General features: G+C 41.2%; 1 protein-coding gene across 1 annotated transcript in view; it reads right to left on the bottom strand.

Moving 5' to 3' along the window:
• Window positions 1-6,450: 6,450 nt before the first annotated feature.
• Window positions 6,451-14,948, bottom strand: part of LOC114153688 (polypeptide N-acetylgalactosaminyltransferase 10-like) — a 56,728-nt gene continuing 48,230 nt past the window's right edge. The window contains exons 8-14 of the mRNA XM_028032388.1: window positions 13,265-13,372; window positions 11,705-11,926; window positions 9,274-9,390; window positions 8,582-8,731; window positions 8,169-8,401; window positions 6,767-6,936; window positions 6,451-6,618 (exon numbers count right to left, since the gene is read on the bottom strand). Of these exons, the coding sequence (XP_027888189.1) occupies window positions 8,237-8,401; window positions 8,582-8,731; window positions 9,274-9,390; window positions 11,705-11,926; window positions 13,265-13,372 (762 nt within the window). The 3' untranslated portion in view covers window positions 6,451-6,618; window positions 6,767-6,936; window positions 8,169-8,236. The remainder of the gene's footprint in view (window positions 6,619-6,766; window positions 6,937-8,168; window positions 8,402-8,581; window positions 8,732-9,273; window positions 9,391-11,704; window positions 11,927-13,264; window positions 13,373-14,948) is intronic.

Genomic DNA, 14,948 nt, shown 5'->3' with positions numbered 1-14,948 from the left:
GAGGGATGCTACCCTCTCGTTCACCGGGGTAAACCCCAACGTACAGGCGCCGAGATGGGGAGCAACAAGTATGCCCACTCCTGCCCGACGTCTCTCTCCCTGGGCAACTCCAGAGTGGAAGTATGTCCAGCCCCTCTCAAGGAGACTGGTTCCAGAACCAGAGCCATGCGTCGAGGTGAGACCGACTATTTCTAGCCGGAACCTCTCGACCTCACGCACTAGCTCCGGCTCCTTCCCCACCAGAGAGGTGACATTCCACGTCCCAAGAGCCAGTTTCTGCAACCGAGGATCGGACCGCCAGGGTCCCCTCCCTTGGCCGCCACCCATCACACAGTGCACCCGACCCCTTTGGCCCCTCCCACGGGTGGTGGGCCCATGGGAGGGGGGGCCCATGTTTCCTCTTCGGGCTGAGCCCGGCCGGGCTCCATGGGTAAAAGCCCGACCACCAGACGCTCGCCATCGTGCCCCCCCTCCAGGCCTGGCTCCAGAGTGGGGCCCCGGTGACCCGCGTCCGGGCGAGGGAACACCAAGTCCAAGGTTTTCCTTCATCATTGGGGTCTTCGGGCTGCACTTTGTCTGGTCCCTCACCTAGGACCTGTCTGCCTTGGGTGACCCTACCAGGGGCATGAAGCCCCAGACAGCATAGCTCCTAGGATCATTGGGGCACTCAAACCCCTCCACCACGATAAGGTGGCAGCCCATGGAGGAGGTCCTCGGTGGCAAGGCCCCGGGGGTGGATGAGATCCGCCCGGAGTTCCTTAAGGCTCTGGATGTTGTAGGGTTGTGTTGGTTGACGCGACTCTGCAATATCGCATGGACATCGGGGGCAGTTCCCCTGGATTGGCAGACTGGGGTGGTGGTCCCCCTGTTCAAAAAGGGGGACCGGAGGGTGTGCTCCAATTATAGAGGGGTCACACTCTTAAGCCTCCCTGGCAAGGTCTATTCAGGGGTCCTGGAGAGGAGGGTCCGTCGGATAGTCGAACCTCGGATTCAGGAAGAGCAGTGTGGTTTTCGTCCTGGTCGTGGAACACTGGACCAGCTCTACACCCTCAGCAGGGTCCTGGAGGGTGCATGGGAGTTCGCCCAACCAGTCTACATGTGTTTTGTGGACTTGGAGAAGGCGTTCGACCGTGTCCCTCGGGGAGCCCTGTGGGGGGTTCTCCGGGAGTATGGGGTACCGGGCCCTTTGATACGGGCTGTCAGGTCCCTGTATGACCGGTGTCAGAGTCTGGTCCGCATTGCCGGCAGTAAGTCGGGCTCGTTTCCGGTGAGAGTTGGACTCCGCCAGGGCTGCCCTTTGTCACCGATTCTGTTCATCACTTTCATGGACAGAATTTCTAGGCGCAGCCAAGGTGTTGAGGGGATCCGATTTGGTGGCCTCAGGATCTCATCTCTGCTTTTCGCAGACGATGTGGTCCTTTTGGCTTCATCAGATCGTGATCTGCAGCTCTCGCTGGATCGGTTCGCAGCCGAGTGTGAAGCGGCCGGGATGGGGATCAGTGCCTCCAAATCCGAGGCCATGGTCTTGAGCCGGAAAAGGGTAGAGTGCCTTCTCCGGGTCAGGGGGGGTGTCCTGCCCCAAGTGGAGGAGTTTAAGTATCTCGGGATCTTGTTCACGAATGGGGGAAGAAGGGAGCGGGAGATCGACAGGCGGATTGGCGCAGCGTCTGCTGTCAAGCGGGCGCTGTACCGGTCCGTCGTGGTGAAGAGAGAGCTGAGCCAAAAAGCGAAGCTCTCGATTTACCGGTCGATCTACGTTCCCACCCTCATCTATGGTCATGAGCTTTGGGTCATGACCGAAAGAACGAGATCGCGGATACAAGCGGCCGAAATGGGTTTTCTCCGTAGGGTGGCTGGGCTCTCCCTTAGAGATAGGGTGAGAAGCTCAGTCATCCGGGAGGGACTCAGAGTAGAGCCGCTGCTCCTTCACATCGAGAGGAGCCAGTTGAGGTGGCTTGGGCATCTGGTCAGGATGCCTCCTGGACGCCTCCCTGGTGAGGTGTTCCGGGCACGTCCCACCGGGAGGAGGCCCCGGGGAAGACCCAGGACACGCTGGAGGGACTATGTCTCTCGGCTGGCCTGGGAACGCCTCGGGATCCCCCGGAAGAGCTGGAAGAAGTGGCTGGGGAGAGGGAAGTCTGGGCCTCCCTTCTGAAGCTGCTACCCCCGCGACCCGACCTCGGATAAGCGGAAGAAGATGGATGGATGGATGGATGGATAACCAAAATTATTTCCAATTGCTAAATTCTTGCACAATGAGTGGAACTTTCTTCTTTTTTATTTTTTTAGAACTTTCTTAATATTCATATATCCTTTGTGTTGTAACAATGAACTTGGCAGGCTGGTCTCTATCGCACAACTCAGACATTTTCCAGAGTCAAAGAGTTTACCTCCACAAAAGGTAAAAGAAGGTAAAAGTATGAGAATCAGTGGGCAGAGGTTGTGTCAAAAAGGACAGAAGGATCAAAAATACTAAAGGCAATAGACTGGAGGAGTAGCTGCACTGCTTGCTGCTAGAGACAAAGACGAACTATGAACACAGTGAATCAGTTCACAGGAGGTGGAGGTGATTTTAGGCAGGTGTGTTCAATCAGGCTGGCCGGGGGCGGCAGAGGTGGGGCATATCAAGGTTCACAAGTAAAAATGATTTGATAGAACTGTCCTTGGTCATAGTTTTTGGAATCCTTCCATAACCTTCCAACATTACTTTCCTGGAAGAATTTGTTCATGATCTTACACAATAAAGCAGTGTGTTTGAGATGCTGCAGCTGGTAACGTCACTAAATACAAAATACAGAAGCTCAAGGATCCTAACATAAAGGCCTAAAGTTATGATTTTTTTTTTACGTTACGTTTCTTCAGCCTTTTTATATGTTACATTTTTTCAGTCTGATATTATTAGGAAAATTAGGACTGAACATATGTTTACAATCTTTGGTGAGCTTTTAAAGTCCGTGTCAGAAAGACAAATGAAAGAATGAATCACATGATAAATAAATCTGAGCTTGATAAGTTCAATTCTGATGATTAATATTTGTTGAAGGGCAGTTTTGTTTGCAGAGACATCATACTCATTTTGGTTATGGTTTTGGTTGTGTGTGGTCTTTATTTCTGTTTTATTTATTGTTTTTGGTTGTTGTCATTTATTTTGAATATTTAAAATGTCTTCTACTTCCAGTGAGGAGTGTTCAAAATGAAAGTTTCTTTTCCTTTGAGAGGGTGAACTCGCATTATTTTGCCATTATTAATGTAGAACTTGAAAATAGTCTCAAGAATCATGGTCCACAGAAGTCCAATTATTAATATTATTATTTTTTCACGTTTTCATGAACATGCAATATTTAAATGAAGCAAAGTAGTCAGATTTGTATTAAAAAAGATATTTTTTAATCAGTATAGATCCCCAAAGATCCCATATATGTTATTTGTTAAAAAATTGATTTCAATTGATGGAATCAATCAAAGAAATGTCTTGAACTTCCTCCCTCTGCATCCATGAAGCCTTTTTTTGAACTCTTCTGAGATTTGGGGTCACTGTTCAGGTTTTAGTTGAGCTTTTGAGATGCTAATCAGCTGTTCATATTTGTAAAAACAATACTTTGTTGTCACGGTTACGCATCTTAAAAATAGTCTGAAACTAAGAAAGCAAGAGCAAAAATCCTTCCAACTACATAGCATCACAAAAAATGTCCAAACATGTTACACCTCAATTATGAATTATGAACATTCATCTACAAAAAGAACAAACCACAGCGTATGGAGCAGAGCTACTAAACCATGAGCTGCTCAATTCTACAGTCTGAGTGAACAGCGACCGTGTTTGGATGAACAGTGTGGACATGACATGGGGTTCCAGAGAAATAACATCATTTTATTCGCATGTACCTTAGATGTGACTAAGTTTGAACAAATTATTTTTCTTCCTTGTTGTGTTTGCTCTTGTTGGAATTAGACAGTCAATAAGTTCTACTGCGAGTGATGACTCACTCTTTGTCAATAAGAAAAGAAAATTGGCAAATGAACTTTGGACCAAGAATCTGCCTTTCCTCCGGGGAACATGTCAGCTGGCTGTGGAGATGCTGAGGAGATATGATGACTTTTCTTGGCCTCTATTTTACCAGTTTACTGAACGTATCCACAGGTGTTGAGCTGAGAACTCAGACACGCTGCAGGGATGTTTACACCACAGCCTGATTATGGTTTTGTGAAGAGCTGGCTGCCTGAAGGTGTTGATCAGAAGTCAGATTCTGTCATGATCTTAAGCAGGTTGTTTATGGTCAAAAACCCTTGAATGTTACTGAGTTACAGCAGTTCTGCACAATGTAACCATAGAGATGTAAAAGACTCGTTACCATTTATTGTGAATAGTTGATAGTAGATGCTCCTACTAAGAGTGGTCATATTTAAGGGATTACTTTCTCAAATAGAATCAAGTTAATTTTGATACATTTGTTTCTCATATGAATAAAAGCAATATTTTCTGTTTGTATCTTTGATTTCTTTTGAGGATTCAAATCGTAGGTTTTTTTTATTTATTTTGAACATGATAGAAGTATAAAATCACACATGAACAAGGAATGCAAAAGACACAGTAATCTTAACATGCTTGAAAATTTGATTAACACAAAACAAACAAATAAATTTGTAAAGAGGCAGATGGCAATGAATGTATTGACTGCAGCCCCTCTAGTTGCAGTTTGCTGCTCATTTTGTCATTTGATGTGGTGCTTGATAATGTTTTTTTATGTTTTAACTGCTTCTTATACTTTCCATTTGTTGCATTTGGTATAATATTGCATCTTTGCATGAATGTTCATGTTTTTCATGCCATATATATGTATTTTTTTAAGTTCAGCCATGATATGAAGCTCCAGAGCAAGAATCTTGGCAGTGCTTCTGCCTTCAGCCCACATGCTCATCTCACTAACCCGCTGGCTTGAACACGAAGCTTATTCTGAAATCCATCGGCTTCCTTCCTGTGTGGGAAAATTCAGCTGTTTGCCTTTATGACTCCTGTAAAGTCCAGCAGATTTTTTTTGAGTGTTTTTGTATCTACACCTACCTCTTCTAACGGCAACATCCCGTGAAAATAACAACACAAAGCACAGCAATAGTTTGCTCCTCACTAAATTCACTTTCTGCGCATTTTTGTAATTTCATTTGGGTCTCTGCTGCTTCTAGAAACTGTCTAAGAACTAAGACAAATCATCCAGCCATTTTCTGGTAAAGTTAATGTTCTTTATGGAAGTTAGTGAAAAACAAACTGATTCAAAAACCTCCCAATTATGAAGTCACAATCAGCAGGCATTGCCCACCACCTAGCAACCCAATCAGAGTTCCAGCATGTTTGGTCAGCTGGTTTAACTGCTGTATGTACTGTACAATGGCTGCTGAAAAAGACATGTGTTTTGTTGTTGACTTATCCTCCAGAAACCACTTTCTGAATTCTTCTCGGTTGTGCTGGAGGTTCTTCTTCTCCTGCTTCTGGATGTGACTCCGTGTCAAAGACGTTTGGTTGTACAATCAGTTTGACACCATTTTCATCATTTTTGTGTATAAAGTCTGACATTGTGTTGGGGGATGTTTGTGCAAACAAAGTAATGAACATGTTTTATAACCAACAGACCTATCCTACTTTAAGAAGAAGCATAATAGGTCTTCTTTAAGATGGTAACAGTGCTATGAACTAAACCATCATGAAGTCCTTGACAGTAACAATTCATGACATGGTGATCCATGTCATGAACCTTTTGAAGAGGTGTACTGTTGTTTTAAATGGAAAACTTGTGTTTCAATATAAGTTGTCAACCTGCCTGATTTTTTTCCTTGCCTTTCTTCTTCATCTGTTCTTTTCTATCTTTATCTTTATTTTTATCTTATACTTAAAACTGCTTTAAACTTTGATCTCCAGTCGGTTGTGTTTCAGGGCCAACTAAGCTTTTATTACGCTGAAATGACTTTAAACTCTTTTTGAAATGTTGCAACTTGTATTTGTCAATTCTTTTTTATCTCACTAAGGATTTGATGTAATTAAAGCCCACAGTTTATAATTTGCAGGCAGTGAAGCATAACAACACACACACAAAGAGCAGCAAAGTCAACTTCTGTGATTTGGTTTCTTTATTGCATATTAGAAAAAAAACTACATTTGTACTGTAAATATGAATATAAACAAGATGTTGCTCCTTTTTTAAAAAAAGGATAGTATGATTCACTGGGCAGGAATGAATCAATTTCTTCAGTTTCTGCTTTCACAAGCTATTTAGCACCATAAATGACAAACATGCCAGCAATAGAAAAATACAAGACCAAGGAATCCATCCATCCATTTTCTGTTCACCCTTGTCCCTAATGGGGTCGGGAGGGTTGCTGGTGCCTATCTCCAGCTACGTTCCAGGCGGGAGGCGGGGTACACACTGGACAGGTCTCCAGTCTGTCGCAGAGACCAAGGAATGCAAAAGAACAAATCACCCCTCAAATCTACCAGTGTGTGCAGACAGATGCACCCTGTCAATGAAAGGAGCGCGTCTCTCAGCAAATATTTGCCGTCTTTGAAAGTCTCTGAAAGCTTTTCAGGTTTCCTGCAGGTCAAACAGATCTCAATGCGGTCCTCCCACCCTGGAGAAGGACAGAGTACAATTCAGATATTTTATTTTATTTTTTAAATCAATTTTTATCTTTATTTCTTGGCAAGTGAATTTCAGTGGGCAGAAGATAGAGTGAGTGAGGAGTAGCTGGTGTACAGGGAAGCGTGTCTCTCTTTTACCTCCTTCCACATCACAAGCTTGAGCTGCATGATTGGATTCTGGGTGTCGAGGCGTTTGGTCTGAACAACACTTCAGCTGTCAGCCGGGGCGCTGGATCTCTGCTGTACCACGGGAAATGATCGGGAAGCAGCAAACTTCTGTCTTGGAACTTCTGAACTTCCAGTCTTATCTTGAAAACAGACAAGGAACAAAGATAGGTGTTTTTTCTCTATCTCTCATATTGAAACAAACTTTCAAAAATGTCCTACTTACCAAATTAAAAAGACATTAAGAATTGATTCTCCAAGTATTTATATTAATCTTACAATGTGTGCATAAACATTTTTTTTATCTAGGGGAGAACAGCTGCTGAAACTGGAGAAAATCTAGGAAAGAAACTTATTTTCTCTAAAAATGTCCCAGGTAACTAAATGGTTTGTCTTAAATAAATAAGGTGAAGTCATTAATAGAAAATATTCTTGTCCAGCAGCACATATTGGATTTCTTTAATCCGTCAGCCTTACCCAACACACTCAGTGGGCGGGGCTAAATCTGCTATCCGGCCAACATTTCTATATAGCATTAGTGACCATTTATTTTTTACCTGATAGCCTGTAGCGATATAAATATAAAATAATAATAGTCAAAACTTATATTAACTCACCTGATTTCACCTATTTAAACCATTGTGGTTTAAAATTATTACACCTTAGCCATACATTTTGTTTATCCACTATATTTATTTCCAATTTTATTTAAGTGGTGTAAATTTGTTGGTATTTATTTAAAGCCTTATTGGACTATGGGACTTTTGCCCCTTTATGTCTACTAGTGGTGTGTGTGTGTGTGAACAGCCTGGTCTCACTGTTACAATCAGTTATCTGCATTCTGTCACTTCTAATTTCCTACTTCAGACCATTGTGCGTTTAATCGCAGCCAAATTACAATTGATGCACGATACATCATCAGTTTGTTGAGTTGATTGTCATTTGTTTACATATCCGTATCACTCCAGTGAGTGAAATTGAGTCTATAATAATAACTGATGGTGGTTTTTGTTTGTGACAGTGATAGTGATTGTGGATGTTTAGCTGAAGCAGAATTTTAGGAGGTCATTTTTTACAGTGTGAAAAGGGTAGAGAAATATATGTAATATAGCTGAATATTGGTAGCGCCCATAAGAGCAAAATAAAAATCCGACATCAATATCACTTATACTTACATCTGATATTGAATATTGCTTTTTTAATTATGATTCGAGACACTTGATGCCAAAAAGATGCTTTAATTGGCCAAGTTTGTGCAAGCAGGAAGGAATCCTCTAAACAGACAGAGATTTAAAGATATCAACTTTCATACAAATTGTATAGATTTTATGACTTGTGGATACATTTTTTTTTTTTTTTTTGTCTTGACACTCACTTGAACAAAGGCGATCACAGTTTCATGATCTTTTCCTTGGAAGATCCTCGTCTCGCTGCCCCCTGACCTCAGTCGGTGCCCCGGTTGAAGTGCTCCAGCACGGTGGCGTTGGTTCGCTCAAACAGCCACTGCTGGCTCAGAGAGGAGGGGTCACACGTGTTCATGAACACTCGGCGCTCGGTGGTACTGCTGTCGATGCAGCTGTTACTGATAGGATGGTAGAGACTCTTATCCTGGAGAACAGGAAACAACCGCGGATCTTAAAATACTCTGTTGTGTTCCTTCTTCTCAAACTACAGCCAGTAGGAATGTAAGTTTCAGCAGTTAAATTTAGCATCAAAGCCGATACTCCAACATCTGGATTCAGTTTTGGTTCTTTATAGAAAATCAAAAACAGTTTTGGAGCTCTGTACCTTTCTGTAGCGCCAAAGCTGATTCCCCTTCATGCCATGACAGTCGTACAGAGTAACAGGGCTGTTGTGTGAGACGGCATCAAAGCAGACCTTCCTCGTGTGATTGGGTTCACCCACCCGGATGTCTTCCCTCCAACCAAACGTCAACACCTGTACAAAAACAGAAACACTGAAGCCGTTGAGCATTTACTCACTGAATTTAGGTCTAAATGACATCTAAGTTGTTTGTAGGAAAAAAGTTTCTAAATCTAACCACCAACATAAAGTTCATTGGACTTCTAAATAGCAATGCATATCGACAACATCAGTTCAAGCAATAAGCCCCCAACTTTTCACACATACAGCCGACATCAGCAGCACCTTGTCTGTGGTTGGTGCTCCAAATTTTGCTGGACAATAAATGACCCCTGTACTTAATGCAACAATAATGTTGTGGTACTGAAACCATTTTCAAGTAATATATTGATAATGGTGAAATAATGCAAGCTAGTCCTCTAAAAGAGCAAGAAACTTACATTTTATTAATTATATTAAGTGACACTGACATGTCACTAAAGATTCTTTCTTGGATTTGCATAAGCAGACAGTTTTTAAGTCATTCAACTTTAAATTTAAAAGCTAACAACACACATTATATCCAAGATGGTGTGAATGTTTCTTCAAATAAATATCCACATATAAATGACAGCTACCTGTCCGTGGCTCCAGCTGATTTCCCCTCGACTTTTCACACAGTTCTCCAGGCGGATGGGACTCCCAGAGACAAAGTGTTTGATCTCCATACACATCCCACTTCCCACATTTCTTATCTAAACACAAAGAGACAAATATAGAATTTGAATTGTACTGAATGACAGTCTTTTTACTTACTTGTCTGACTTTTCTAGAAATACATAAAATGTGGAATAAGCCCTCCTTCTGCTGTTTTGAAGTTTAGTTTTCATTCATTTTACATGTGAGGGGTCTGGGCTTTCTTTTGGCTCCTGGCTGTGCAGCTCAGAGTCCCTGATCGGAGCCACAGCTTGTGGGTGAGAGGTCAGAAATTCATGTTATTGCAAACAAATGTCATCACTATATTTCCCATGTAATTAAAAGCTTGAATTTTACTAACACTCAAACTAAACAGCAGTAGGTATTTCTTCTGGAGCAGTGAAAGCAGTGGCCGCCTTATTATGCAGGGAAATGATTGAAGAAGGAGATTAAACACAGAACATGGTCAGCAGAGATCCCCCTCCAGGCTTTGGGGTTTATATTGCATTTCTGAGCTTCTGGGGTTCATTGGATAACTTTTATCACAATGATTTATGTTGGGTAGTTAGCTATGTAGATGTTTAAATATCAGGTTTGCTTTATTTAAAGCACCCTTTATAAACCACTTCTGAAGAAAATTAAAAGCAGAAATCATATTTCTCCCTTTAGTGCTTTCCTTGATTGGCTTTATGTTTAATCCAGAAAAGAAGTTCAAATTTTTCTTCACATTCATAAAGTGTTTGATAATAATCAAACACCTTCAGTAAGCTGAAGGGGTTAATGGTGTGCTATAGTGTGATGTCATTCTGTTTGTGACCGTAAACATTTTAGATTGGAATAAATCGTCCTAATTTTAAAGGGGCATTAGTATGTAAAATTCACTTTGTGAATTTTAATGTTATAATCTTATTCCTTCATCAGAAACCAACCTGTGGCGTTGCCCTGATTCATTCATGCATGTTTGAAAATGTATTTAATCTCCATGGCAAATATTCAGCTGTGCAAAAAGCCTGGTTGGCCATAGCTCCGCCTTCAAGGATGGAGCTCCTCCTCTGTGTTTCAGTGTCCAAACTTCTGAGCTTCAGCCCCACAGAGCAGCCCTCCTCGTAACTCCACCACTCAACTCCTTCAGACTAGCCAGCAACAATTAGCAAACACCTGATGGAAGTGCACATCAGTTCAGCTATGTCTCAGTGCAACACTGGCAACAATGTTGTTAAGATAAGATAAGATAAGATAAGATAAGATAAGATTTATTTGTCATTGTCATCAACAGATTACAACGAGATTGAGATTTGCTCAACTCAAGTTAAGATGCAGGTTATGTGTGTATACGTAATATACCAAGATAAAGAAATGAATAGTACAAACTGAGAAATAAACTTATATATAAATAAACATCAGAAGATGGTTGCAGCGCCTGGAGGTGTCGCAACAGAATCTACATTTATAACAAAGTGGTGTCAAGAGCAGAAGTTCTTATGCCTTTGAATTTAGTGCCATGATTGCCATCGGGTAAAAACTGTTTTTTAGGTGATTTGTCCTGGTTTTTATTGCTCTGTATCTCTTGCCTGATGGCAGCAGCTGGAGGAGACCATGGCCAGGGTGTGAAGAGTCATTTAAAATGTCCAAAACTTTCTTGTGGAGCCTGGAAGTGTAAATCTGTTCCATAGTGGGGAGGGGGCAGCCTATGGTTCTCTCTGCTGCCCTAACAACCCTCTGGAGCGCCTTCTTGTCCACAGATGTGCTGCTGCCATACCAGACACACAGACTGTATGTGAGCACACTCTGTATGGAGCAGTGATAGACGGCCTGCAGCAGGTCTGAGGGGAGACGGTTCTTCTTGAGTATTCTCAGAAAGTACAGTCTCTGCTGTGCCTTCTTCAGCAGCTCCTTGCTGTTGGTGCTGTTAAAGGGTTAATAAGAGGAGTGACGTTGTGATGACTGAAGACAGAGTTTCAGAAAGAGCAGGAGTTTTTAAAGAAACAGAGACCCAATTTCAAGGCGTTAAATTACAAAGTAAAATTTCTTTGAAGTCATATTTGATAGATATAGTAAATGAATGCAAAGTAGTTACTTGATTTTTCTATGAAATGACATTATGTGCCTGGAAAAAACATAATACTGCCCATTTAATCATCAAAAATTGCATCTATGTCAGCTACACTTCCCTTTAAAAGTTGCTCTTCAGGTTTTTGTTAATTCATCTTTCTTAAAATTTTAATCACAGTTAATTTGAAACTATGATGTGAAATATAAATCATTTCATAAATGTTAGTACAATTATTTACTTAATGTCTTTTTTATGGGAGTCATTATGGACTCCCAATATGGATGCAGTGATGCAACTTTAAAAGACATTTTTGCCTTTACCTCCCCCCATGCAGCGGCGGGGGGCTCCACCGGTGGGTAATGTCTCGGCAGGTCCCAGGCCACCTCGCTCATGAACCACCTGAAGTTTTTGCAGCTCAGTCGGCTCCGCAGCTCCTTCTGTGCCGTCATGTCTCCGGCCGACAGGTGGCGGTACTCGGGCCGATGCTGGTAGACGTACTCGGCGTATTCGTCCATCCACACCTCCGCCACCCGTTTGAGATTCTGCAATCCATCGAATCACTATATTACAGTCATATCATCATATAAACACAACAGTTCATTGATTTTTTAAAATCCTACTAGCATGTTTTACTTTATTGAATCTTATGATACTGAAAGCCGTCAGCATTGAACCAAAGTGAGCCTTTAATAAAGAGAAAATCATTTAAAGTTGTGAGAAACAACAACACAAGGCCAAAGTTTTCTGCATTACAAATAGTGACCTCGCAATTTCATGTTAGAAAGGCCGTCTGCTAACGCCGTTGGTTGGAATAAAACAACAGAGCTGAACCTTCAGCTGCATTCTGTGCTCAGTTCCAGCCTGAGAGGCGAAGGGCATACATAATGAATGGCGCTCGGCTGAATATCAGATGATTTAGCTCTTTAGGAGAATTATCCATTCTGTGGCGGTGCTTTAAAAACAAAGGAACTGAAGCACATTCTTCATCGCTGCACCTGCGTAGGCCCAGAGAGAAGATCTCACTAACGAAAGACCACCAGGAGCGAGAGAGAGAAGAATGCAAACCGCCCTGCATTCTTTATCTAACTCCTCTGCAACTCCTCTACAGCCTGTTTTAAATCTGTTTGCTTAATTGCAGGCAAAAGCACAAAAGTTTGTCCAGTTTGGTTCATGGATTCCTTTATCTCTGTGGAGAAGCTCAGATGTTGTTTGTGTATTTATGTCAAATCAACTTTTTGGAAGCTTTTGCACCTAGAACACAAAAACTCTCAGGCAATATTCACATTTCCAAGCTCAACAGCTGCATATGCGGATTTGTATCTGTATTGTAAACTAAGGTTTTGAACTCTGTTTATTTTTGTCCTGGATGAATTTAATTTCCTATACTCCAACAGACTAACATTTTACTTCTGTTTAATGAACCAAATTCAAGGAATAATTGAAGGAAAGTGGTTTAGGAGCACAGCTTATGTATTTAAAGAAACCCTGCATTAATAAAAACAGGCTTAATTTAAGAAGAAAGTCACTAAAAACTGGACATGTGATGATTAAACAAACAGAATTTTAAAGCTTATTTCCTGTACATGTTTGTTCTTTTTTTCTGTGGAAAGTTTTGATCTGCTGAAACAAATTTTGATTCCCATTAAAGGAAAATAATGGAAGATTATTATGAGAACAACATTAATATATCCTGTATAATCTATATCTTCACCTTCCTAAAATAATATCTTTTTTTTTTGCCAAAAGTAACTCTTTTTACTTAAATCATGACATTTTATGCAGTCTCTAGCATCTTATCTCCCCACTTAGTACAGTTAGTCTCTGCCCTCAGGCCTAATTTCTATAAAGTGAACATTTTATCATAAAACGTGCTGCACTACCTTTGCCAAGCTGATCCCGCCGGGAATCTTATAGGGAACATATTTCCGGTAGATGTGTCCCACCCTGGAGCAAGGGATGTCCTCCATCCGGCCACCACACATCCACACCTACAAAAACACATGTAGATGTGTTGACTGAAAGAAGCTAAAAGAAGGTGTGAAATTGATGCTAAGGTTTTATCTGACTGGTTTGAAAATCTCCACTGATGAGACACAACTTCAAGGCAACAAAAGAAGGCAGGTAGTTTGCAAAACACAAGCAAAAGCTGCAGAATCTGTTAAGAATAACATTCCTAAAATATCTTTCAAATTCTTCAACAAAGGTTGAAGAATTTGAAAGATATTCTTTTTAAATCACAATAACGCAAAAACAATTCACCCTTTTAGAAATTGTTCTTGTTTTGTTTTTTGTGACTCATTATGTGACATAGCAGACAGTGAATTACGCTTTCTGACTTTAATCCTCATTCAACGTAAAGAAAAGAGTCATTCTTCTCCCGCTTGGCTCCTGATGCTGAAAATAAACCAGGAGGAGAAAAAAAAGACGAGAAAGAAAAGACGACTTAACCAAAGCAGGCAAACTGGAAAAATGGGCTTTGTCTTTCACAACAAAAGCTAAATGCAAGCTAGAGAACCTGGAGGGCAAAGAGAACATGGAGAGAGAGTCGGAAGGAAGGAAGGAAGGAACAAAGGAAGGAAGGAAATTATATGTAAGAATTAAAGGAAGGAATGAAAGAAAATAAATTAAAATAGTTAAAACAGATAAGAAAGTAAAGAAAGAAGTTAAAAATGAATTAGGGATGAAATGAGTAAAATTATGTGAATAGAGAATAGAGGAGTAAGACTAAAAAAAAGCAATGTATAGAACAAAGGAAGGGAGGCAATTGAAGGAGGGAAAGAAGAACTAACTAAGGAAAGAAAGACAGAATGAAAATAAGAAAAAATAAAAAATAATCCATGCATAAATAGCATGAGGGAGAAAGTAGGAAAGAAGGAAATAAATAAATGAACAGCTGGGTGGACAACAGACAGACAATGAAACATAGAGTACTGTGGATTAGATTCCATACTTTTCAACCCTTTTCCAGGTTGAGTAGAAACCCTGAACTCAGAAGGTTTGAACCGCAATACAAATAAAAAAGACCTTGAATTTTGAGCTTTTACATAATTGCTGAGGTCATCTGGTTGTTAAATTGAGCTTTTAGAAGCTTTTCATTCTCATTCACCTCGGCTCTAAATAAACATATTTTTGGCTCTTTAATGTTAGTTTAATAAATCGTGTGTGTGAAGAGTGTGTGTGTGTGTGAAATGTGTGAATCGGGAAAATGTCTTATCCCTCTACTATGCATGTAAGGCTGTAATGTGTTCAGACATTAGCTCGCTGTGTGAGCTGGAGACACTGAGCGCTCCCACACCAGTGTTTCCAGTATGGAACTCCAGCTTAACCAACTAAACGATTGTGTTATAAACACAAGCAGGGCCTGGTTTGTCGGTGGGAGCAGCAGTTTGCTTGTAAGGATTAGTATGAGAGCCTGTTAATCTCCTCACCTCAGGAGACTGGCTGTCTGTGGCGTATCAGCTAATGGGGATCTTAATAGAGACGAAACCAAATTGAATATCTGAGCACATAAAGTAGACCTAGGAGGCACAGCAAGGCATGTGCTGATAGAATAATTTCTTACCA

Source organism: Xiphophorus couchianus, chromosome 11, assembly GCF_001444195.1.
Source record: "Xiphophorus couchianus chromosome 11, X_couchianus-1.0, whole genome shotgun sequence".
NCBI classification, from domain to species: domain Eukaryota; kingdom Metazoa; phylum Chordata; class Actinopteri; order Cyprinodontiformes; family Poeciliidae; genus Xiphophorus; species Xiphophorus couchianus.
The sequence above is the reverse complement of the archived record's forward strand: the minus strand, read 5'-3'. Positions and strand labels throughout refer to the sequence as shown.